Source organism: Varroa jacobsoni, unplaced genomic scaffold, assembly GCF_002532875.2.
Source record: "Varroa jacobsoni isolate VJ856 unplaced genomic scaffold, vjacob_1.0 scaffold_1248, whole genome shotgun sequence".
Taxonomy (NCBI): Eukaryota; Metazoa; Arthropoda; class Arachnida; order Mesostigmata; family Varroidae; genus Varroa; species Varroa jacobsoni.
The window spans coordinates 57,565-83,527 of record NW_019214150.1 but is presented as its reverse complement, the minus strand read 5'-3'; the positions used below and the strand labels follow the sequence as shown (position 1 = coordinate 83,527).

General features: G+C 38.1%; 5 protein-coding genes across 16 annotated transcripts in view; 3 read left to right on the top strand and 2 right to left on the bottom strand.

Moving 5' to 3' along the window:
• LOC111268013 (uncharacterized) overlaps positions 1-3,958 on the bottom strand; it is a 37,128-nt gene extending 33,170 nt beyond the window's left edge. For 3 of the 8 annotated variants that reach the window (XM_022846673.2, XM_022846679.2, XM_022846680.2), the window contains exon 1: positions 3,610-3,812. In XM_022846673.2, the coding sequence (XP_022702408.1) occupies positions 3,610-3,642 (33 nt within the window). In that variant the 5' untranslated portion in view covers positions 3,643-3,812. The other 5 variants (XM_022846677.2, XM_022846676.2, XM_022846675.2 and 2 more) reach the window with 5 other exon arrangements.
• A 217-nt stretch (positions 3,959-4,175) lies between these two features.
• Positions 4,176-12,655, top strand: LOC111268017 (uncharacterized). 3 transcript variants are annotated; one of them, XM_022846693.2, is made up of 7 exons: positions 4,176-4,335; positions 6,247-6,804; positions 8,147-8,387; positions 8,852-9,020; positions 9,397-9,485; positions 9,953-10,112; positions 10,304-12,655. In XM_022846693.2, exons 1-7 carry the CDS (start codon positions 4,318-4,320, stop codon positions 10,731-10,733), a joined length of 1,665 nt encoding a protein of 554 aa, XP_022702428.1. In that variant the 5' UTR covers positions 4,176-4,317; the 3' UTR covers positions 10,734-12,655. The 3 variants fall into 3 exon arrangements, with proteins under 3 accessions (XP_022702428.1, XP_086827669.1, XP_022702427.1); XM_086971543.1 differs by having other exon boundaries at positions 4,176-4,578; XM_022846692.2 differs by having other exon boundaries at positions 4,176-5,622.
• LOC111268016 (uncharacterized) lies at positions 11,956-20,389 on the bottom strand. Of its 2 annotated transcripts, none has more exons than XM_022846690.2 (12): positions 20,064-20,389; positions 19,039-19,171; positions 17,378-17,585; positions 16,891-17,122; positions 16,357-16,684; positions 15,757-16,064; positions 15,184-15,631; positions 14,647-14,820; positions 14,403-14,524; positions 13,968-14,110; positions 12,725-12,841; positions 11,956-12,051 (listed from the first exon to the last, which is right to left on the bottom strand). In XM_022846690.2, exons 1-12 carry the CDS (start codon positions 20,112-20,114, stop codon positions 12,036-12,038), a joined length of 2,280 nt encoding a protein of 759 aa, XP_022702425.1. In that variant the 5' UTR covers positions 20,115-20,389; the 3' UTR covers positions 11,956-12,035. The 2 variants fall into 2 exon arrangements, with proteins under 2 accessions (XP_022702425.1, XP_022702426.1); XM_022846691.2 differs by having other exon boundaries at positions 16,432-16,684.
• Positions 20,390-20,477: 88 nt separating this feature from the next.
• Positions 20,478-22,475, top strand: LOC111268021 (cytochrome c oxidase assembly factor 6 homolog). Of its 2 annotated transcripts, none has more exons than XM_086971544.1 (3): positions 20,478-20,622; positions 21,503-21,652; positions 22,000-22,475. In XM_086971544.1, the coding sequence occupies exons 2-3, from the start codon at positions 21,572-21,574 to the stop codon at positions 22,156-22,158; spliced, it is 240 nt and encodes a 79-aa protein (XP_086827670.1). In that variant the 5' UTR covers positions 20,478-20,622; positions 21,503-21,571; the 3' UTR covers positions 22,159-22,475. The 2 variants fall into 2 exon arrangements, with proteins under 2 accessions (XP_086827670.1, XP_022702435.1); XM_022846700.2 differs by having other exon boundaries at positions 20,479-20,622; positions 21,529-21,652.
• A 1,077-nt stretch (positions 22,476-23,552) lies between these two features.
• On the top strand, positions 23,553-25,943 carry LOC111268033 (inosine triphosphate pyrophosphatase). The gene is made up of 3 exons (XM_022846720.2): positions 23,553-23,784; positions 25,044-25,265; positions 25,574-25,943. The coding sequence occupies exons 1-3, from the start codon at positions 23,673-23,675 to the stop codon at positions 25,849-25,851; spliced, it is 612 nt and encodes a 203-aa protein (XP_022702455.1). The 5' UTR covers positions 23,553-23,672; the 3' UTR covers positions 25,852-25,943.
• Positions 25,944-25,963: the final 20 nt, after the last annotated feature.

The window sequence follows — 25,963 nt, the reverse complement described above, 5'->3', positions numbered from 1 at the left end:
CAAAAACGCAAGGTACCTGAGTGTGAGTTGCTCAGAGCTAACTAATAATATTGCTCTAAGTCAAAGTGGAAGCTGATAAAAAAAAACCATAAATATGTTTACAAAGAATATTGAACAGAAACTGGCTCACATTGGCGAGCTCCGACCACCGCTTTACCGGCCCACCTTGAAAACGAGTATTCGTCAAAATCACGGGCCACCACAAATGTTTGACATCAACGACTCTTTAAACGCGGCGTTACATGAAAGCAGTTTTTCTTGATCTTTGAAAATGTCGACGGTTGGCAGTAAGGGAAAATGACATGCTTTTGATCAGTGATCGTTCCTTCATCGTTGCTGACTTGGTGGATCGTAAACGACGGTCAAGAAAGAAATTGGTATTTAGTTCTCGCACATGATGCAGAAAAATGGCAAGTCAAAAAACTTAACGAAAATCGTGAGAGTAGCCAGTTAACGGCCAGATCCGGTAGTAAACCAGTACTCTGAAGCGGAAGCTGTAAATTCCAACTACGGTAAGGAGTGTAAAAAGATCGCTCTGTAGACCCATCATAATTATGCATGAAAGGTTGACCAACGAATCAACTATGGCGTACAACACAAACAAATAACCAAATTTTCAAAACAATGTTTTAAAATATTGAAAATCGCTGGCTGGAAATAACTATTGCAGTACTGCAGCGTGTCATATTTTTGCAGGTTTCTTCAAGTTGGTCATCATAACTGATATTTTTTCTTTCAAATCATTTTTTATGAATAGAGTTTCCATAAGAATGCAGCAGGAAATTATAACGAATGTTTTAAAAAACTGGCGTACCTACTTATTCAACAAGAACAAGCTATCGATTTTTAAAATCACTTCGTGCCTACTTCCTTATGGTGCCGTTGAGCGTACTAAGCTTGTCCATTATCATAAATGCTACTCGGCCTTAAAATGTGCTGAGAAATCGCTATTCTCAGCAATCCCTTTTCTAATACATACGTTCGATGCGGAGAAGGACGTTTTCGTGATATAGCATGATTCGCCGACCCACCAAACGAATTATATTAGAAGCCAGAATAACAGTCAATTAAATATATTTCTAAATACATTCGTTTTCGATTTCAGACTGTGCCTACATAATAGCGACAGTAATAAGCAATCATCGCAGTACTGTATTTTACATAATACTTACTGTAGACTCCATGGTGGATACTTGCGAATCACGTCACCTGGAAAGACTAACGTAAATTAATAAAACAACTACTTGAAGTGCACAAAAGCCCGGCTAGTACAGCAGAGTAGAGAAATCTATAAAACGTAACATGTTTCAATTCTTTTGTCTTATTTCGATTGTCAAACTTCAAAGGTTATGAATTTTCAGATCAAAATTCAAAGAAAAGGCCTGTACTTTTTGGAAGTGCTAAGGGAAAATTGTCCATTTATCATATGTCGCTGTGAACCTTTTTTGTGGCGGAACCCAACCGTTTAGTTTGTTAACCTTATGAAGCGTGTGGGCTTTCGCTAATACTGATAGGACGCAACTTGAACTAAACAAGTGGTACAGTTAAGCCCTTCAGTATACCGCTCGTCTGCGTGGAAATCAACAACAACCTATTAGACAAGTTCAACAAAGACTCTACATCTATTGGTTCAAATTACTCGGTATTACTAATGAGGGTAAACGTTGTAAAACTTCGTAAAAAGATATTAATATCATAAAGTAGTCTGCCTTGTGTGTGTCCATTGAGTCTCCACCCATGCTGAGGTGACCTCCAATTTAAAGATCGAACAAACTTACTTGAGCAACATACCATACAGATATGCTTACAAATCTTTTAGCTGTACGCTGACTCCATGTTTGTTTTATTAAATTTGTTTTACTCTATATGTTGCTTTTGTACCAATCAACGATATGCTTAGCTGCTTAGTGAAATCAATATATAACGAACTATTGCACACAGAAAAGTAAAACGAAGATTAAAATTTTTCCGTATATTGATCCAACTTCGATGATCACTACGACAGGTTCGATGGCACAAATGTAACACATAAGAAAATTTCCAAATCAGTTTTGCATTTTTGTTCTTAAAGGCTGTCAATTATTTGTTCACCGTTTTGGTATTGAAGTGTGGCGCACGGAAATATCATCTTCCGTGTTATTAATCGAGGTTCACTATAAAATACATACGACTCCAACAAGGCCTTCGCGATTCTTCAACAAAAAAGAACACGTGAACATTTCCAAGGAACTGACAAGCTATGGAGATGCCCCAAAATCCACGTGTAAAAGTGAAAAAAAAATGATGTAATTTGTACACAGAATACAGCAACAGTGTATCATATTGACTATTTGTATAAGTTTAATACACAGAATACAGCAACAGTGTATCATATTGACTATTTGTATATGTTTAAGTTATGTTAAATATAAAACAAGTACTATTCAATCTACCGTAATACGCAATTTTCATCTGGAGATCCAAATTAGTTTGTTTACTTTCAATATAGCGGCTAACCTATTTAGGGTATATATAATACGTATATACGTAAACACCTAGTGCGAGTTCCCGCAATACTTTTCGAAAACCTTTGACATGGCACACTTCAACGTTTCATTAAAGATTTGCTCACAGATAGGATATAGAGCGGAGCTAATTCGCCAAGGATATAAAAGCATATTATCAGTGAATTTTTTTCATATACCTCTACTTAGTCGCAAGTTGAGTATCATATTAGGCACTGACTGATATTTTTAACAGTAAACCGTCTTTATATGGGCGGCTTATCTGATTAAGCGCTATAGATAGATCATAGATATTGCAAATTTTGTAAGGCTCATTTTGGAATATTAGCATTCAATTTAATGCATCTCAAAGAAGTAGCACGGCCAATAGAAGTTTCGCAAGTTCCTTCAATTAACCGCAAATAATCAGCCGTACTCTGATCCAAACGCTCAAATGAGTCCATATTATTTTTGTAAACACTTAACCGCAAAGCTTACAATTAATCAAAGATAATCCAAGTTTATTATTTGCTGTTCAACAAGTTACAACAGACATGCCATCCACATGCAAACGAACAAGACAGTTGCAACATCGATATCTAAATTATGATTATCCAAACAGACGTTCATTGACTTTAAAGCAAGAAGCCTCCAGTGGTACCTTTTCCGGACAACGGGGCACTTCTGTCGCTCAGTTTTTCTGCTTGAACATTGCCTAACGCTAAGCACAACGGTTTTTCTCTCCATCACCGTTTCCAAGCGCTATTTTATGTACGTCTGTTTCCGCCTCCGACAATGCACATACATCGTACGTTGAAAACAGCAAGTCACTGCATATTGCCCGTTGCATTGTCACTCTACCCAGCAGTAGCTAAAGAAACCTTTATATGACGTGTAGATTATCAGCAGGAACTGGTGCATGAAGACGTCAACATATTGCAAAACATCGGGGCTGACCAATCTGCCAAGCGCGGACATGCAGCTAAGTACATTGACCTAGCATGCGACACAGTGAAGAGTGCCCATCTAAATGTATACCTTTCTCACCACCTAGTTGTGCTGCTAACCTACGATATCAAATCTACATACAGTAGCAGTCATCACCATCATAAGCCAAGTAACTTACCGCAACTACGTAACGCTTTTCGAAGAAGCTCATCAAGGCTCAAATACACAAGCACCAACAATTACAAATCACATTAAATACGTATCCACAACGTAGTTGTCATAAAAGAAAAGTCTAGCAACATAAAATTGATGACAACTTAAATGTAGTATAGGTACTTTTGCTTGGGATGCACGTTTGCCCAAAACAGCACGACTCCTTCGCATCTGTAAGAAATTACCTGCGCTATATGTGTGCGGTTAGAAAAATTCAAACGCGACGCTTTGGCGCGAATCCTCGATTTCTGCCAAAACTAAATACAACCGATAGTTCGCATCCGCTGTTGCTCCATTGGTCCTTGTCAAAGTTGGTATGAGCATTTGCACACTTAAGTTTTCAAAGTACGTTACCCCACAAACTCCTGCATTAATAGTACAAGGCATCACATGAATGTACCGACTTTTAGAAGGCGTCAGCGGAAAGCTAAATTTCCATGCTCTGGATAGGAAGATACTTCGGCGCGAAAATTTAAACCTACCAGCTTGCGCAGCGCCCTCTCTCGGCCGTCTAGAGCATATAGGATGTCTATTCTCTGCGCGGACACAATCCGCAGAAACTGAACACATCGATGATTTACAACGATGTGACAGCGAAAATCGCTCACGGTGAAGTGGAGTTCTCAATTATGTAGCTTCGTGATTCCAATTATCTTTGATTGATGTGGTCTAAATGCGTTCTCCAGATAATGTAGGTACAACCGATGCAGTCAGTGTTACCGACTTACATATGTACCTTCGAAAAAACACAAGTGCTATTGGTTTCCGCGCACCTGAGCGAATCTTGTTTTTTGCCGGCTATGTTATTTTATTTTACTCGTATCAAGCCAAAATTAAAGCTAACTTTACTTTCCAGGAAGGGGAAATCTGTTATCCGTTTATTGATTTTATTCGGTAGGAAGTCTAGCAGTGGTTCATCAACCTAAACTTAAAGGTTGGTGTGTTTAGTCCTAGTGTTTAAACTATGATTACTAATTATCAAATTGTATCTAAAAAATTATTCTGTCATACTTCTTTTTAAATAAGAAGAAACCGTGGCAAAATCATCATCTTATGGGTTGTAGGAAACAATGGTGACTTGCTCGTTTATGACAAACAGCCCGTACTTTAGCTTATGGTTGACGGAGGTCATTGCCTACAGCTGATTAAAGATGTTCGATTTGATTGGTGTCTACCCAATTCAAAACATACGGCGCGAAACGAAGAATGCGCAAAAGATAATGTATACTCAATGGTGAAAATTAAACTATAAATTAAACACAACATATGCAGATCCCTATTCATATCAGCTTATTGACTCACACATATCGACGCTGTAACCTCTCTGTATAACATACTGGTAGAATTCTCTACGTGAAATAAATAGGGCAACATAACAAGTAACCAATTATTCCTTTTGATATTCGTCAAGCATCACAGAGGTATATAAATTAGTAAGCTGTGTATGTAAGATGGATTGCGTCCTCTGCGAAACATTCATGTATGTCAATACAGTGATTTTAAATGACCTGGCTGGCGTCATGGTTGCCTTCGTTATCGTCGTCTTCTTTATTCCTATTGATGCTCCTATTGGTAGTTTCGGTAAGGAACTGTCTTACTCCCTTGTGCACACGTATTTAAACTGTGACTGCGTTACGATTCTGTCGTTGTCCAATTAGCTTTGCGTGATGGGTAAGCGTCGAAATTAGGCACCACAAAAGAAAGTCAATAGGTCAATGTAGAAGTGCAATATCAAACAACGCAGAACGACAAGTGGTCTGCTGGCGTTGGACAGATGTCACTCTTGTTGTGGTTGCCGCTGCTGCTGCCTGTTGATGTGATTTGTAATCTGCTACTTTGCTGTCGAATTCGTTTATTCTTACGTTCGTATACCGTGATGGCGCCATGGTGGTCAGCTCCTTGATCCTCGAGGCTCTTTTGTCGACAGCCTCCAACGAGAATGGATCTCCACGGTACCATCGACACGGCACTTTCTCAAGTATGAAGTAGTCCGAGTGATGAAGCCTCGTTACTCTCTCAACCACGAGTCATCACACTCTAACACCACTGAGTAGTACTCCTACTTCATACGGGCTACTATTGACAAGCAACCAGTCTCCCTTTAGCTTACTGTACCGTAAACCATTGATCCACGCCGTTATTGTGGTCTTCCTCTTGGTGGACAACGTGTAAACGAATGTTACTATGTCTCTTTTGATTAGCGTCAAATCACCCACTAGTGAATGGCAAAGACGATCTATTATAGTTTACCATTAGCGATAGTCTAGCTCTTACCTTCTTCGAATTTCTCGAAATTCTACCGCAGCCATTACTCTTAACCATTTTGCTTTCTATGGATCTGTTTCTTCTGTATGTGGACGTATCCGTGAATGAGTGTGAGCGTGTGGGAGTCTGTGGTCATTCGTAGCCTGTGGGTTTGGCTGTATCTCTGTCAGTGTTGCAGATGCAGATGTACTGAGTAGTTACGCCAGTCCGAGGTCAGAACTAGTACAATAGCTCATGCTGCTATACATTAAAAGATGGCAGACCATAGATTGTAGGTGTGAACAAGGGGTTTGCTTAGTTGTCGTACCTAATTGTTACTGCGACTGTTTTGGTTTAGTTCCGCGATAGAGAAATACAGGAAAGTGATATGATTGGGATGGCGGGATTTGTCCTCCATTCGTACAAGCGTCCCCTAACCGAAACCGACGGCCAGATCATCAAGAAGGCCAGAATGACGATCAAGGACGTGTGTGGGCAAAAGGACCAGAATAGCGAATGTGCCGTTAACAATGTGTCCTCACCGACGACACACCCAACACTGTTCATGTTTACCGAACAGGACATTAGAGATGAGCACGTGGTCAAAATCTGCTCGGAGCTTGAGTCCATTCAAGAAACTGTGAGTGAGGTAGACGTAACGTCCTGTGATGATGCGGTGCTTACTAATGGCGATGACGTCACTTCGAAGCTGGAAGATGGCAGCGTCAGTAGTTTGAGCAGTTCGGATGCCCGTAGTTCTGCGTCAGTGAATTCGCTGAGCGGGCTCCGACGGGACCCTGAGATTGACAAAGCGCTTCAGCAAAAAAGAAAACCTCTTTACATTGATATCCATTTGAGTAGTCCAGATAGCGTGATGAAGGACACCGTGTGGGATGAAGATCAGTACAAAGTTGAGGTAAGTAAATTATTTAAAAAAGAATAAATTGACTCACGGTTAGTTCACTTAATATGCAATTATGTAAACTAGATTTGTAATCGAACCTGTGTCATGTATCAAGTTTTGCTTTACTTCAGCTTCTACTTGCTGAATTCCAGTTTACTGTCTTGAACTTAGACTTCACTTCTTTGGGTTTTATGTTAAGTGGCCCGCTTATAAGAAGACCTGCTTATTAATACAAATTGAACGAACAACTGCGATCAACATCAACATAAGGTTTCTGGTATTAATTTAGATTTAAGAGTACTTACTTTATAAGTAAGATTTTCTACAGTTTTTCCATTTTTGTTACCAGCTTTTATTTCTCTTTAAGAATCCTGATTATTCATTGTCACTTTCGTTTAACTCGACAATATATATATATATATATATATATATATATATATATATGGATCGATTTCAGGCGAATAAAACTGACCGTATTTAAACCCAGTTTTTTTATAAGGACAATTATTTGAAGTAGTAGATATATTACTACTTTAAAGATACTGATCGCACTCTTAAATATGTATGCACACCCATCACACATATCAATTAATTGATTTGTACAGATGTGTCATTAGGTTTGGCACTATCTGCCTGTGGCAATTGCAGGGCATTGGCCTCGCAAAGCATCAATTTTGGAAGAGTGCTTATAATGACTAGGCTCGACGCATACAAAGCAAGAAATATAGCCTATTTAAATCGCGATAGTTTTTGATAGGTGACTTTCAAGCTTCAAGATGATTGCATTGAAATCGCGTGTGCCAACTTGTCGCATCAAATGCCATCCATTATCTACACAGATGATATTCTATCGAACTACAATAGCTGTCTCCTCGGATGTAGTAATACTAGATGTACGTATGCGGAAATTTTTGTGTGTTTGGCTTGTGATTGTGATTCAGGTCGCTGTTTTTTAGGTTCCATTGCTATTGTTAGCATGGCTTACCACACCTTGATGGAAAACCAGAGACTATAGTTGTTGTAGTTCGTTTGATAACGTAGCTTAGTTTATTCTGTTATTCATTCTGACAACCCTCTATGCAGATTTGTGCAGTGGCGAACGACTAAATTGCGCTCCTAGCAGCAGTTGCGTGTGTCTTAACCTACACGGTTATTATTTCGATTTACAAACATATGTAACAGATAGTTTTCGCGATAGTCCCGCATTGATAAACGTCAAATTCCCGCTGTGATGGACCTTTGCACCTCATGTTGTTTGACTGTGATTTTCATTTATAGTAAAGCTCTTTAAAGAAGCTTTTACTTATAGTGCTTTCATTTGTTGAACAACTTCCATAATTACCATTGCATTTAGATTATTGCGAACTTGCTGCAACGCGAACGGAATCGCATACCATTGTCTTGCCATTCTGCTTATATCGAACATCGGGAGAAAATTCTTGCTTGGATGCTAAACGCCGCGAAAACTCTAAAGCTTTCCATCGAAGTGATACAGTTAGCTATCTACTTCTATGATCGATTCGTCGACCACGCCAACAGGCTATTTCTAGGTGACAAACTCGAAATGCAAGTCCTGACTTGTCTACAGCTAGCTGGTAAGTTGGCTCAGATAATTGCTGCTACATAATTACTATATGGTATATTCATGAAATCTTTTGCACAGATTTTCCATAAATCCGCAAAATATGGCTTATGGCCCCCTCAGGCTCCAATATCGGAGTCGCGGTATGGTTTATCATCATGGCTTTATATAAAATAACGGCCAAAAAAGCTTTTTTTTTCTCGAATCAAAACATCGATCAACTTAAATCAGAAGAAGACTTGCACTCTGACTCTTCGACAAGAGAGTATGAATTGAATTGTGAGTTGACAGGCATAGACATGCGACAAATGAAAATAACGATGTTTAAGCAGATGGCACACGTAAATCACTAATTGCTCTTGAGTTAATAACTAAAACATTTGCATTTGGAAGTACCTATATGAAAATAATCACGATGCGTCCCGTATCGATACGACTGGAGCAACGATCAATTAACATAATATAACAATATTTCAGCGAAATCGATCGAATGGGATCATCATATTCCTCGTGGATCCGATCTGAATGCGCTTCTCGTCTGCCCGTACGAGTTAAGCGAATACGTTCGCGCCGAAAGGCAGATGTTGCTGTTTTTCCAATGGAACGTTTCTGTTCCGGTGCTGAGCACATTTCTTGGTTTTTTCCGGCAAGTTTTTTTTGCTGCCAGTTTTTTTATCGTCAGGCTCAATGGAAGCATCCATCTGGTAGAGACTGTTTTTTTTTTGCTATACAATGCCTTAGAAATTCACAACATTCAAGGATAATATAGTCGTGGAAAAATTATTCTGTCCTACATGTAAAACTAGCTAAGAATGACTCCAGTACTTTTAGCGAATAGTATTTTTGATTCCTCTAGAAACGACTTGTTCTCTATTGATCCGCATTTTTCCTTCAGAATCTTGTATCTGACTTGAATAGTGCCTTCTAATTGTTTACGCTAATGTATTACTTAGTAACAAGGTCTTAAAGTTAGACTGGGCTTAGTTTAACTAAGATCAACTCTTATTTTACGTTTTTTATAGTGAATACCTATTGGAGAACGTGAAACATCCACAGACCAGAAAAAGTTTGCGTGATCTTGCCGAGTATTTCGAGAAAGCAACACTTTATCGTAAGCGTTTGCAGAGCATCCTCTTGTAGAAAAAATTATTCGAATAATTTTTAATCAGAATATTTTGGTATTTTCGTATTTCACCAAAAGTTTAGCCGTATTAAGTGTGCATCGCGGACCAACGAGGTAGTATGCAGAAGGCCAGAGAAAAAAAATGATGCCTGTCAAGGAAAACACGGTTTTGATGGAAGCTGGCTAAATGTACTCATGATATGTATTATCAATGCCTAGCAAATAAAATAAAATTGTGCACTTCTCTATATTATATTTCTTCAAACTTACTTTGCGGGCAGAGAAGTTACCTCTCCCAACTTCGTTGTGGTAAATGTTAATTACGAAATTCATTGACAGAAGGATGCAAGAATGTATTCGTTTGTTTCCAATACTTTAACCGCGCGAAATAATTATGTCAGTGTGATTTCTATTAGAACTTGATAAAAAAGGGGTTCTCTCGTCTGTCCTTGTAGATATCATCCTTCAAAGCCTACCCTGTTCGCTGCTGGCTGTAGCGGTTGTCGTGGCCTGTCGCACTCTCATGGAGGTACAGCCTTTCTTTCCCGTATCACTGCGTGCGATCCTACCTGACGAAGAGCATCAGCAAATGTATTGGGCGGGATTCCTAATAAGGTTAGTTCTTCATTAGATACAGTTTTTTCATATATATTTCGTTAGATCGCAATTATGTATCTTTTAAGGACCTTTGATCCAGTTTGCTATTCTCTATGGAGCGAAAAATCTTAAAACGAGGTCGCCAATTTAGCTTCACTCGAATTACTAAATGTTTATTCCCTTGTCGTCTATATTTGCACCAATGGCAGTTCAATCGAAAGGGATCGCACTGGAGAGGGCTTTAAGTTACGCTCACAATTTGGACTTCCATCACAGCGGCCATCATTATCCAGATTGTCTTCCCGAGCACTTCCGTCTAGTGCAGCTAATCTGAAGCTAAGGTCGAACAGCAATCAACCTACCCATGGCGTTCACTCAATTGCGCGATGTTACTTACCGATAAATCCGCCTCCGATTAATTACGCGTTTTCTTCTTCCATTACGTTATCAAACTACAGACCAGCGCGAAATCGAAAGAAGCCAGTTGCCCTGATAAGCCACGACATATCCACCAGACCATATTCCAGCAACATGGCTCTAGTGAAAAGTTATCGACGCAATAAACAGTTTGCACAGCCGGCGGTGTCAGCACCTCCGGTGTCCTCTCTTAGTTCGAGGACGGTTCAGGAAAGATTTTGAAAAAGCTACACACGCTTCAGCAAGAGGTCGAATGTCTGACTGCTCTTGTCCCACGCGAACCGTAATGGAAACCTTAAACTGCAGCATATTGCGCAGAGAACTACGCCAGTCGGCGAGCGTTCGATGACAATAAGCAGGCAATAAATGGAAGCTACCAAAAAATCAAAACGATTTCAAGAAAACTGCACTAAACAAGACTTTAGTGTAGGCGCAGAGCAGAGAAATGCTCTGGATCTCTAATCGTCTCATACAGTTGATCTCATCATTTTGTCGGAATCTCAATGACAACCTAGATTCTTTTGACTTAGTTAATCCTCTCATTTGCAAAAAAAAAAACGTTCTGGAAAAACCCTGCTGTAAAAATAGAAATTTTGTTACTGTTAAAAACAAATGATTGTAACGATGATGTTGCGTATCGTTGGATATTGAATGTTTCATCAAAACGAGTTGTCATCTTGCAGCGAGTTAGAATCAGCTTACTTGCCATGTTGTTAGTCTCCTTGAGTTTCTGTTTTTATGAAAATCAAAGGAGCACACTTGCATTGACAGGTTGCTTGCTTAGAAGTAAAGACTTCTCAAGGCGAATTGGATTATATCACTCTATGTCGAAGAAGTTTCACATGTTATATGTCGGGCCAGTGATATGTTACCTAGTGGTATGGTCAAATGATGCTATTGCGCGGTTATCTTGTATCGTGTTATTTTTGTGTATCGATTGTATACATTAGTGATGGTATGCTACTTTGGGATTATGTATTTCATGAAGAAACTGCACGTATCTAATCTGCCTTTCAGAGAGGTAGTTACAATATACGCATGAAATAAGGCTACTTTTCTAGCTTTGCTTCAATATGCATATACTGGACAAAACTTATTCCCCCCAAGATCTCACACTAAAAGACCGAGGAGTTGCCTAAGCTGAAATATGATGTATATACCTGCACTTCAACCAGGATTCTATTAGTAAATATATAGACTTATATGTACTATTATAGTACATATAGGTATATATATATATTAGTATTTGACACTTATTTCTTCATGAAGGACGCACGGATTGACTTAATCGCAAAAGGGTTGGATTCCAAAATGTATTTTTGAGATACGTCAGTGTTTTTCACAATTTTTCCAATAACATGCGTAGCAGAGCTGAGTATTACAGATATAAATGGTATCTATAATATTATTGATACAAAACAACGGAAATGATACGCAAGAGCAGTTATCAAATTGTTTTTCCTTTTTCATTCTTTATTTACACTAATCATGAACAGAATGATGACAGGAGCAAAGCGGTTGAGCCTAATCAAGTCGATAACTGAAATCCATCCAAACACAAAGTAGAAGGATAGGAAAAAGAAAAATAGAAAAAAAAAATATATATATGATTGCTGCATATGTATATTATTAAAATGTCATTGTAACTATTTAGCGTTTTAGTTGAAGACACGTTATTTTCATTATATTCGTTTGTTTTATAGGGCTAGGATATAATATCAAGTTTACAGAACCCCCCATGCTTACTGAGTATCAAGCTCTACACTGGATAGCAAGTGACGCATCTTGACAAAATTAATTTCGCTGTTAACAATAGCGAAGTAGCATACTATAATCATGTTTAACGGTATAACAGAAGTTCTTTAGCATCGTCACAGACAGTCGAAATGCCCGTACATAAACTAGCTAATTTTATTATATAAACTAGCCTTGTGAAATTTGTCATCTAATGTTTATGAATTCTGTATAGTGCACCACACATACAGTATTCATAGCAGCACTGAGTAAGCGAGCTTTCTAGAAATGTAAGTATAGTTCATAAGGGAGCCCATACTTTTAGTGGATTGCGCTAAAAATATACGATGGATGGTTAAAGTACCCTACAATAAATTTATATGTTGCTGTGAATCAGCATTAGACCTTCAGAGAGTCGCTTACTTGCGTTATGTATTGTTGGGGGAGAGAGAGGGAGAGAGAGAGACATTAGTACATACTTTTTCCAGTAAGAAAGCTTTTGGTTAAGGTGAGATGTCGCAATCCAGGCCGCGGTAACAATTCTACCTCCTTTGCGGTGAACCTCATTAAATTTCGGTGTGTTCTTAAATGCGCATCTATAAGCAAAGAAAAAACGTAAATGAGATCTTATGTATGGCGTTATTACTGAACCTATAGTAATATGATCAAGGTCGTATTCCGAAAAATATTTCGTAGGCGTTTTGAAATAGGTAGCATTCAATGTTTCGTTACGGAAGCAATATTAAAGACTGTACATCATGATGTGTATTAAGAACGAAATTAAATGTTCGTAATGCAAATGCCACTCAAGATTTTCAAGGTCCTTGCTAAGACCCAGTAACTGCAAGCATAAGTGGTACTAAGTGTTGATGGATGAGAAATTTGAAGACGAACTAAAATCTGTCACAGCGAGTATCTTTGAAAACAAGGCAAAATAACTCATGTTGGAAGATTGCAGGATCGCCCTGAGAAAACTCGCAGAGGTATCAAACATCTTTTTCGATCTGATGTTGGATCATTTTGAAAAATTCCTTGGTGACTAGGAAGTTCACAGCAAGCATAGCGCCAAAAGACCTAAATTCTTTGAAAAATCAAGGCTGTCACAAATCTAACGTGTGATTGCAAAAGATAAAAAGTGGGTTTATGGATATCACATAAAACAAAAGAAAGACCGTATGTGTATCGCTTGACGAGAAGCCTAGATTAAATAAAGTTGCAAGATCAGGTAGATAACTATCTTTATTCTAAACGTCCCTTTGGCTTTGATGTTACGAAGACATAAAAAATATTTCGTAAATGCTGATCTAAGTCTGAATACTAGGAGTGTAAAAAGCGGGTTATTCGCTACGATCTGGTACATAGGCCCATACGGCACTATTTGTTACATCTTTGCAGAAAAGCTCGATATCTGTATTGCAACGAAATTTAGTTTCTTTTGACTCATGAAAAGATGAAGGAAAATGGTTTGAGACGATTGAGGGAATCCAAGATTAAAAAGGGCTTCGATTTGCTTTTCAAGCTTTAAAGCTATTTTTACGACTTAAGAAAACAATGGCGCATATATTTTGAATGTAACGGAAAGAGATAATTGGAACACACGAGCTTTTTGAAATTCTCGATACTTGTTGACTTAGTATTGTAATGTCTAGGGATCGGGTGATAGCATTTACGTTTATCATATACTAGTATATAATTGCTTTGAAACAGCTGTTTAATACTTACACAAGATGTGTGCAGGTGTCATCCCAGTGGGGTCTGTATTTTGCGCCCATTGAAATGGCCATACCTCGCAGCGACGCACGGTAAGGATTCTTAAAGCCGCTTAGTGCGAATACCACACCACGCATCAGCTTATTGCCTACTACCTAATCATTTAAAAAACGGAAAAATAAATTATAGAAAATACCTATAAGAGGAATCAGATTTTCAAAAAATACCATCAATAATAAACCATCGTCCCATTGCAATAATACGACATATATAAAGAGACATAACTGAGCTGACTAATAGCACTATAAGCGCTATCATAGGTTAGTCGTTTTAGTACCCGGCTTTAATTACTGGGTAGTAATCTGTCTCTGCTTCTCAACTAACTCCATTTCTGATACTAAATAATATCTACTTTGAATAAGTGATGTCTAATCGGTTAGTACTTACCTCAAGGTCGGAGTCACTATCAACTTCACAATTGACTGGTGGGTTATGATTTTTCCTTCTTCTGTGCTGTCCGTTTTCCTTATTACTCTTCGAAACTTCCAAGTCAATTGTGTCGTCTGAGTCTGTGACCAGTGTGCAAAATAAGCAGCATTAGTCGGGCTTCGATGCGTTATTTCCGTTCTCAATTGAGTTCCTAAAATACGGTCTTATACATATTATAGGTTGCAAACGTAGAAGTACGTACCCCCTAATTCGATGACCTCATTTTTTATCATAATCGGTAGATCTTCGTCGTCACTACGAACTTCTGATTTTACCACAATTGATGGTAACGTTGTGGTAGAATCTGCAGTATCCCTGCTGTCAATAGAGCCATATTCAGGCGGGGATCCGCGTGGTTTAGTATAATTCAGTGCAGCTACAATATAACAAAAGAAAAAATCAATAAGCAGTTACAGAACGGTATTTGGTCTCAACGAAAAACGAAGAAAAGGTCGCACGTATGGACACGTTTAGATGCAAATAACTGTATGTACGTGCTCAATTTAAAACACATCTGGTAATATTATTGCATAAGAGGCAACGAAAAATGTATATGATAGAAGAAACTATGAATCCTTGACAGATATTGATGGATACGTCAAGCTCTATTATGCGCAGTAATTCAAAACCAGCAACTATTTGTCTTTATATTGGGTTTAATCACAACACATGCATTCATATACCAAGCTTATCGGTGTTGCTTATTTCAAACCGCAAATATTTTGATGATTCTACAGACCTGCTTCATTTAGTCCGTTTTTAGCCTTTTTTCTAGCCATTTCCTTGAAAATTTCTCCGTTGACTGCCCTTTTCTTTCTTGGTGGATCAATTCGCCACGAAGGGCCAGGTTGGGGCTCGCTATCTTCTGAAATATCATCCTCCGTTTGATATAAACTAGAGCTGTGTCCTATTGGATGATTTCGTAATGTCTTGTGTTGTGTTTCTGCAGATTGGTTAGCAGAGTTGGGATTGTGATTATTATTGGCGCTAGTGACAGGAGCCGCAGTTGACTCATCTTCACTAGACGAGAATATTTTTTGCAAAATGTCGCCGCTCGATCTCGCTTTTTTATTTGTAGACGCTCCCGTTGCGGCGAAAACTGACTTCTGATCTGTTCTACCCTCAGCAACGGACCTTCTCTTAAACGCGCGCAATTCTGTGGATAACTCCAGCATAGAAGTGCGAACCTGTAACGACAAATAATTTTGTATTGATAGCTTAATTCGAGATGTTTTTTCCTTACTCATCAATAACATTTTATTGGAAAGGTAGGATATATAGACACTTAGTTGCGATTTTCGAAAATAGTTACCTTCGGTGGCGGTACTCTCCGAGCCTCATCAGTTTCAGCATCGGTAGAAGACCCATGTTTATCTCCACTGTCTTGTAACTTTCGAACGACTGTACTGGACCGTACTCGAAGCGATGGCGAAGAGGACCTGGTTTTTCTAGAGGTTTTAATGGGACTCGAAGTAACAGTTTGAGCAAACTCAACCTCACCTTCTTGAGTTTTCGCTGTTTTACCTTTTTTTTTCCACTTGGAGAAGGAATGCTGAAGAAATCTTTGGTCGATGTCTTTTTCTGCGTTGTTATCCAAGCTAGTCGTAGTTGACGAGTTACCTGTAAAAGCGACATTATCGAATACTATTCATGTCTTTTAGAAAAAGATTCAAAACTGCTACTAATGCCATTTGGAAGCACACATGTGAAAGATCCATCGCTACGGAACTGAGCGTATGCAATTCATAGGTCCCGTAGCAATGTTCCAAAGGTAACAGGAATTGGGAGCTACAACGTAACTTTCGATTCTGGCTGAGAGTAGATTAAGGGTAAACGTTTATTGTTTACAGCATTTTCATCTGCTGCTAAATACTTAAAGGTTTCATTGTTTTCACGTTTCTGCTCTGCTTACATATCGGAGTTTGTTTAGCGGTACTTGGACATGATGCAAAAGCAGCTAAAACTCGCGGTTTCTTTGGTGACTTGCCGGGTATAATTTCGTCTGCCGCAGCAGCTGCTTTCTTTGCACGAGCTTCCTGTTCGGCCGCGCTCGTCTTCGGCGCAAATACAAAACTGGGTTTAACGACTCCTGGTGATCGGTTAGCGAAAGCCGTACGTTTAAGATTATTAACCGTAGTCGAAAATGATGCGCTGTCGGTAAAATGCTTGAGCAATGATTTTGCCCTTAGCCCATTGCTTCCATCGTATGAATCAGAATCACCGTCGTTAAGTGGCGTGTTCTATAATCGTATCAAAAATTAATTCAGTTAAATTTAAGAATCAGACTTGAATATAACTTTTAAAGACATTTATAGACACGTTAAATCAGGTGTTTCGAAAGAAATGTAGCCATTTGAAATTGAATACGCAGAAATCCTGTAAATACACTAACGTGGAATCTATGTTATTTTGTAAAATGTAAAACCAGCAGTTTTCAGATGTTTACCACAAATCTTTTCTCTCTATTGATATCTTGGATGCACGCGTTTTTTATGGCCACAGCTGCCACTTCGTTGCCCTCTGTCTTATTCTTCTTAGGATTATGGACAATATCAAGAACGATTTCTTCTCCTTTATCCAAACAGGTTCCTGAAGGATTCCTCAGCCTGTTTTTCTTATCTTCCTCTTCAGGTGGGTAGGTGAAGAATTTGAGGTGCGAAAGTCCAAACAAGATCGATCTAAACATCAAAAGAAGTGCATATACGATGGTATTTTATATAACGAACCGTTATTATTGATCTCTGCTCTAGCAGGAAGTGCTCTAGGCTTACGAGGTTATACAAACTTACACAGCTTATACCGCAAATATACATGTATATAATGCAAATATTCTCTTTTATTTATGTTCATCAAGACATCGTCTATAAAAACGGGTGCGATGAGAGCGCTCGGTAATACTCGAAATCAAAATTTATTGACATGGCGGTGCTTACCTGTTAAATGGTTGTCTGCAAATAATCTTAACTAGGTCGAATTTGTCCTGTCGAAGTTCTTCGTTAAAGTGCTTTGCCTCGAGTATCTTCCTACCGCGTGCGTTGTTACCTTCCTTGCTTTCCTTTCGAGACTGCAGACAAAGCGTTGGCAGAAGAGCGACAAACGGAGTTCCTTCTCGTGACACTCGAATATCCAACCATGCGGATGCTGAATCCAATGACGTTCAATCCAGGCTTAGATTAGATCGGCTTAGAGGACTATGTTTGTCTGTCAAAACTAACTTATTTTACGAGGTTACATTTACGTCATATTACATTGACAAATTAATGATCATAAATAATGAAGTTAGAGCTTGATGTACGTATGACGACGAGAACGATCGTATGACAGTGTTCAGTTTGCTTAGATCAAACTCTATACTTCATCACGCATATCCTCGGCATCTCGTCATTCCTTCGTTCGCCTCTAAATGGAACTGTTTCTAATTTTTTGTCCCTCTTAGCGACAAAACGGATTTGTTTAAACAAATTTTGTTTAGGGGTCTATGAAAAAGTTGTAGGGGTGAAATGACAAACATATTAGTCAAATGCGGTCCAACAAAATGGAGAAACTTCGAGAAATTAAGTTCGTAAAATGGCATTATTTGGGTAGCAATCAGAAGCTCCCGACATCACAAATTGATGTTGGTGTACAAAAATATTTATTTTCGGCTTGGAAACAGTAAACAAAAAACTGTTTTTCGAGAGGCGAAGGTCGGCGGACCAACACGTAATATCCGTTACAACTCGACAAACGCACACAGAACCTATATGTCAGTGTTGAGCGGACAGCAAGCATTTCGTATCAACAAAAAGCTTTTGTAACAAAATTTCATAAATGCATAAGGAAGGACATATGAGGTGCAGATACCTTCCAAAGTCGATCTCGAAGATCAAAGCCAACTCTAACATACCCTATGAGATGTTTTCATACAAAAGGGTCTAATTGAATTTTTATCGATTTTTAGTTGTACACGCAAATATGTCCAAGCCTCTTGGTACTTCTGCCAATCGCGAAAAAAATCTACCTCGAAGAAATTATGTACGTGAGCATCCTAAAGATTGTTTGAGAACTAAGCTAACATAGACAATAATGAGACTTTCTGCAAAAAATAACACAAAATAACACAACTGTTATCCTTAGATTCCCAGTTATCCATATTTCTAAACTCCTTCGATATCCTCGACAGTCTGCCAAAATGCCGACGAATACGCTAATAACAACAACAATTAATAACAGACGAAAAAGGTTTATGGATATCCATAAAAGAGATTAAAGTCCATTTTAGTGCGTGCGTGCCACAACCGCAAAAACTGCAAAGGCAAGATTATCAATAGTCAACTTCAAGTGCGGTTTAAGTCTACTTCTAGCATTCCAAGTTTTAACATTTAAAAAATAGATCAACTCTAATATTGGTTCCTCATATAATAAAACCTATCTTCTCGACATTAGCCAAAGTAGTTTTAGGGCACGTCGTACAGAAACATTTCAGATGCATTTTCGTTGGTAGGGCGTGTCCGTCGATTCACTGAGTAGCAAGAAAAAAAGGTTTGTGTTACTAAAAAAGTCGTGCAGTTTGCGTAGATTTATAGTGACTGATTATTGGCTTTCGATAACGAACATTCGTTGGCGACTTCAATGCGAGCGATCCTGTGGAGTTGCCCTAGCCTCAGTAATAGCTCAGCTTTCTCCTCGCCAGGTAATTCTGTTTTCCATTGGCCAAAGCCCGTCACCAAAGAAACTGCTTTGTGGTCCTAGAATAAAAAACTAAAGATAGTAAGCGTCCGACAAGTCTGAATTCCAAGGAGACGAATGATCACTATAACTCAATAACAATGCAATACGTAGATCTAATATATGGCCGATATGTTGAGGCCTTCATCGCGTTGTAATATCGTCAGTTTTTATTAAATATCTTAATCTAAATTGATATAGTCAATGTTAGTAATATGCTAGGCACGAATTATAAACATCAAATGAATAACAATATGGTTGGCTATGAGATGTTACGTGCAATAACAAGACGTAAGCATATTAACCTCAATAAATTACTATTTTTGTAATACAAACGGATTACTTTTATAATTCAAGTAAGAATGCCTGTAGTTTGCTATGAAATATGTGGCCAATACGTTTAAGTTGTTAAAGTTGTTTATTATTAGCGTCTACATTCTTCTAGCACTAATATATGTAATTAATATATAGCATCTAATTATATCTTATATTGTGTAGTATTTTTGATATCCAATAATGCAATCACATTGTAATAGTGGCGTCACTAGAGGTACTTAATTATTACAACGTCCTGTTGCGTTCTTCGATATCACAAAAGCATGTTGGATGCTCACATTTCAACTCTATCTGAAATATCTGAGCCATATTGATGGAAAAACATCGCTGGCATTATTGTAATGCTTATTTTTCTTCTACCGCCAATTACACCATAGGCGTGCTAGTTGGATTATTGTTCGTAGTTACTATCCTAATTATAATTTATAAAAATGAGATGCATTATTTGTAGAAGCCCATGTACATATATTTATTAATAATAATAACGTTTACAAAAAGCTCATATGGTTATCAAATGATTTCTATTACATACGATTGTGTTCTTTTGTAATAAATTAGTCAGGCCAAATAACCTACCGAATGTTCGGAAGATACATCCAAAACCTTTTCTACGGGAATCACCTGCATTTAGCCAGTTAATTTTTAAACAACCTTTTTAATAATCGTCACTATACGAAAACCAAAATACACGAATTCTGAGGTGTAGGAAAGTTCCACCACGTACTGCACAAGATGTTTAATTACACAACACCATGCTTAGTCCAACTGAGTGCAAGTTTAATAGTTTTAGAAGGCAAAGGCTGTCATTTGATGTTCTCCTCCATGTAATTGCATTTCTTGTCAAACATACGACTATGTTCGATTTTACATCGCTTTTTTGTTGGGGAAACATAGAGCGTGTTTAGTTCGCGCCAACACCTGTCCCACAAACGACCCATTTCACTTTTTCAGTATCTGATCTAAATATTGAGGTTGATGATCCCCTTGAATGCTAGCAGTATTTGTGTTAACCCGGTCTGTCCTCGATGTTCGAATTGCGTTCGAACCTACTTAGAGAACGTATACTTGAAGACAGGAATGAATCGTTGTTCTGCGGGCTGTGTTTCCTAGTCCAGCGAAAGTGCCCTTCCGCTGTGTAAGCTTTCTATATAATACAGTCTGTAGTTGGACAAATTTAAAACCTTTGTAGAATTTACATTTCGGTTATTAATTCCAAGAAATCGCAGATGCGCACCGTATTATTTAAATAGCATTATACACTCGTGATTAAGAAAGGGAGACTAGGCTGGATTCAAACTTAGTGCTGAGAGCAATCAGGGGTGTAATCAGATTTTTATAATTAAAATTTTGTTAGTTTTGGTTTCTTTGGCATACAACGGCAAGTTAGAAACATTGTTATGATCCGTGGGTGACGAACTCAGCTGGCTCGAACTTTTCGACTTGTTGTGCGCGTATTCCAATGCCGTTTATTGATATCCTCTCCCTCCCATATCAAAAATACTATAAATTTAGTTTCCACTTATCATACATGGTTTGCGTTCAGGATTTTCCGAGAAATAGAAACGTATCATATAATGGCATGATTAGTTAACTGATTCAATAACTCTGTAGACAGCTTTGAAAAATTTGATTGTAAAAAAGTAACTAGATTACAGAGACTTATTTTGCGAGATATGAGCTTTCGCAACGTGGATTATGGAACTTTTTTTTGAATAATCTTCGCCGCTTATCGTACAAAAATATCAGCAATAATTCCGTTCTTGGTGTACTATAGTGGCGCCCATTATCGATCTTTGCGATGAGTAGAATAGTATAGAAACACGAACGTTTCTCTGGCTCATATGGTTGAAATTTTATCGTTACTATTTAGGTATCTTTAGACTCAGAGAAAAAATTTTCTTGAGTCAAATTCCAATTAGACAATTATCATGAAGAATTGTTGTTCTAAGCATTACATATTGATGACGTCTACTAGTCACAGCACTGCCTATACTAATACTAAGAATATGTGAAAGGTTTTGTCTACTGACTCTAATTACAGGTAGTGAGAAGCGAAATTTGTCCATTACCACCGAAGTTTCAACATGTCGTTTCCAAACAAGAAAGCGCGTCAGGCTTGCTGGAGAGCGAGAGACAACTACTGGTTGTGTCTAGATCAAAATCAGGTGAACCTGTCATGGCCACAATCTTATTATGCAATCGAGATACCAATATAGTGGTTAACATCTAACCTACTATAGTTCCCTTTTATCGCTAAACGCTATAGGGATTGTCATATAATAAATAAACCCAGAGTAAACTTGATTTTGTTATGTTATAAAGTTACCCATACAAAAAACCACCGAACTAATTATCTTTTTTTAGCTAATTTGATACTCAAAGGCAGATATTATTTTTTAATCTTGAGGCATTTACGCTAAGTAGCTTTAATGTATGCTTACATTGCGAGCACAATCTTCTTTCGTTTTTTACTATCACTTCTATCCCACGTTATTACTATCTGCCCTTTAAGGATGAGGTATCGCCGTGCGAAGCCATGCGAGACATTTTCGAAAAAATGTGCCCATCCACATGGGTCAAACACTTTGATCGTAAACGGGATTACGAAAAGTTCAAGAACAAGATCCTCAACGAGGGAATCGACCCGTTGGATACAAGAGAGAATAAATAGCTTACCTAGGTATATTTCATTCGCGCAGTATATAGCCCGAAGTTGTTCGCCTTGGCGTTTTTGCAAGAAGACGCCCAGGCTGTACAACCACTTACGCATGCTTAAGGCACTAACGGTGTCTTAGGCGGCGAAGTGCTGAAGTAAAGAGGATCTGAAGTGTAAATTTCAGACTGCCTTTAAGCTTGTACATATACAAAGAAGGAAACCTGAGTGTGACGTATAGTCACAAGGAAACCTGAGTGTGACGTATAGTCACGTACCAAGATTTTAATATCATAATAATGTTAATAAAAACTAAATGTTTTACTTGAACGGAATCCTTTAAGTGTGTTTTAGTCTTTACGGGTTTGTATTTATTTTTGCTGGCTAGATTGTTCTTTGTTCAGCTTTGGTCTCCAAATACAAATACTTCAAGTACTACTTATTCCCATATGATCTTGAAATAAGATAAGCGAAATGCTTGTGATACAACACTGTAAACCGGACAACAGTTTTTAGTAATATGCGAATTCATTCAGCAGAACATTGTAAATTTTACAGATTATTAATATAACAAATGTTATAACAGCGAAAAACAGATAGAGTTGAAAAAATGTAATCACTCATCGAGCAGGAACATACAAAAAGACCTAATGAAATCACATGAACAGGCTTATATAAACCTATTTTGCATGCCTAGATTCGAAGCAACTTATACCCGGTTGAATTCAATATAACTGTTGTCTCGTTTGGCGGGCATCTAAATACGGTTTTAGTATTATATAGTATATTGTATAGTAGTTGTGCAGTTGACACTATGTGTAAACTACCCAAATTATGTTAAGACACCAATATTAGTTTCTATATTCCATGAATTGGTGTTTCAAAATGTCAACCCTATTTTGTTCAGGTTTAGAATTATCGTGTCGAAAGATTTCGGGGCGCTGCTTTGTACCCAATGCATGCAGTGCTATTTTGCTTCCTACAGAGGTTTGTGAAGATCAGATCGTAGAGAATTCAAGTGCATACGCTGTGAGAAATTGGAAGCCTAATGAGAGAAAATAAAAATATATACTTTAATAGATTAAGCATTATCGGACAAATACATGAGTAAATACATTTCTACGGCTAAGTAAGCGCAGAGCGGGTGGCTGTGAAAAGCTCGTTCGTTCCAACCAACGACAAAGCTAAGCGGGTTTACAAGTGAAATTATAAGAATGGTAAAAAGACGTTACTGACGGCAATATTATCACACTTTACGTATCTCAAAGTGAATCATTTCGATATCGTTTGACACTATTTTAGGAATTCCGCTCCATAAGCACTAGGTTTCACTACATTCGCCAGATAGTATTGAATCTTTGGCGGGCCTGTTCGAACCTGCCGCGCGCTTAGCTCGCGTTTATCCGCCAGTAATGTCCTATGTGTTTTTGTTGCCGAGGCATACCTAGAAAGTTTTGTGTGTGAAAACACCATTCTACGGAGGGCTTCTCAGTGATTAGTGCTTATTGCAGTTAGATCTGTAACGTCGATTGATGCTAATTGAAAGCGGTTTAAATACTAATATGGCCGCTAAAAAAATTACCTTTGTGACAGGCAATAAGAATAAATTGCAGGAAGTCATCAAGATTTTAGGAGTGCTTCCAGGTAAAAGCATAAAAATGAATAGAAGGATTGGCTGATTTGTTTAAAATTAAAAGATGTACTGGTTATCGTGATCAATACATATCTTAGTATTATGTATGTAGTATGACTGTGTGTACATTCATTTCGTCCAAAAAGCTATAATACACATAGCGGTAATAAGAATCCTTTAAGTATTGCTGGAAATTCAAGCAAATACAACCTTCACTTCTGACGAATTTATCAATTATCAGCGAATGTTTGTACCGCCTTCTATATATGAATAAGGTTTCAGATATACACTAGAGCATCACCAATGAGGATCGTCCCACCTCTGTTTTTCTGTTGAACACATTTTATCTTTATAGAAGTAAAAGGCGAATTATGTTGCGGCCCAATAGATAGCAGTCAAGTATTTCCTAATAGATATAACCTAAAAGCTTCTAAAGACAACGTTTAGTCAAATGTTTGTAAACAGTGGTGAGGTGGTGTTTTCAGCAAACGATATGAAAAAAGTTTGTTCTTTTGGGGGAAAAACAATCTACCCTATCGGCTCGAATCCCGCACAGAATAACAGAACTTTAGTGACCGACAAGGTGTCTTTTAAGGTTAGACCAACCCACAAATTTAGGAAATAATAAACCGAAATAAGAAATTTCTCACGGTTAGTCCTTATGAATAAATATATTTCCCGCATTCTTCTAACTAACCGTTTCACTTGCAACGCATATAGTGGATCCCATTCACAGAGCCGAATTTGTTGAAGTTAGTTAGAATGCAACTACAATAACTACGCGAGTCGAAACAACGCTTTACCGAATTTGATTACTTGCCTAGCCAGTTAGTAAGTCGTCTTAGTATAAATTGAAAATTAAACTGCCAATTTCGATATAAAATTCAAAAGTTTTTATGAATGTCTATACAAAGCAGAACGGATTATAGTTCTTTCGTCGGTAGCGCTCTCAAGGACAAAATCGATAATAATGTTTTCTTGACACATCACTCGATTATTTCATCCCAGTATTGTCCCTGTTTATATCTGGTACGGATGTTAATTCAATGGAACTTGACTGATTGTTGTTGAAAACGTTGGGAATCACCAAGAACAGTTAAATACAGTATAAAGAATAAATACTGCTTTATATTGCGGCAAGGATGCGGCTTCCAGTGTGCTTGAATGGGAATTGGCAAAATATTGTACAAGCTAATCTATCATAATGTATACGTTCAGAAAGTTTCAAAGAACATGTTTGCCTTGCTTTTGTTTCTCATTGTGGGCTCAGGGTACGAGTTGACATCTACCAAAGTGGATCTTCCTGAGTATCAGGGCGAGATAGATCACATTTCTAGGGAGAAGTGCCGTGCTGCGGCTAAGCATGTGCATGGCCCTGTTATTGTAGAAGATACAAGTCTGTGTTTCAATGCACTCGGAGGGCTACCTGGACCTTATATCAAATGGTTCTTAGAAAAACTGATGCCCGAAGGACTTTACAAGCTGCTCGCTGGTAAGAAAACGAACAATTGACGCTTGATCAGTTGCAGTAAATTATCATAGCGCGATGTGATTTATTGCTTGGAACTACGTTTCCTTTAAGAAGTTTCGTCGAGGTAATTTTACAAGTGACACGCAATTGCGAAATAATGCTCAGTACACATACGTATGGATACTATATATTTCTACTGTGAGCAATAGACACCCATCCGGGTATTATTATTTTGACCATTCTTATTTTGAATTCCAGTTTCACATTTAGTTGCTCTATGCAATAATAAACGACAAAAAGCTTACTAGATACTCGCTCTGTTTTCTCAGGCTTCGAGGACAAAACCGCTCAAGCTGTTTGCACGCTCGCTTACTGTGAATCTCCCAATGCGGAGATCCACCTTTTCCATGGTATTACTGATGGCGAGATCGTTCCTCCACGGGGCTCGAGAGATTTCGGCTGGGATGCTTGCTTCCAACCTAAAGGTTACGACAAGACCTATGGCGAGTTGTCTTCAGAAGTTAAGAACACTATTAGCCATCGTCACCATAGTCTAGAAAAGTTTAGAAAATTTCTATATAAAGAAGGGGGCGACGTTGTGGAATAACGAAATACTGAAAAGTGTTATAAACAATACTTGTTCCCTTATATTCCTTAGAAATCTTGTCTTTGAGTAAACTAATTTACAGTACCATATAACATGCGTTTTTATTTGTAGT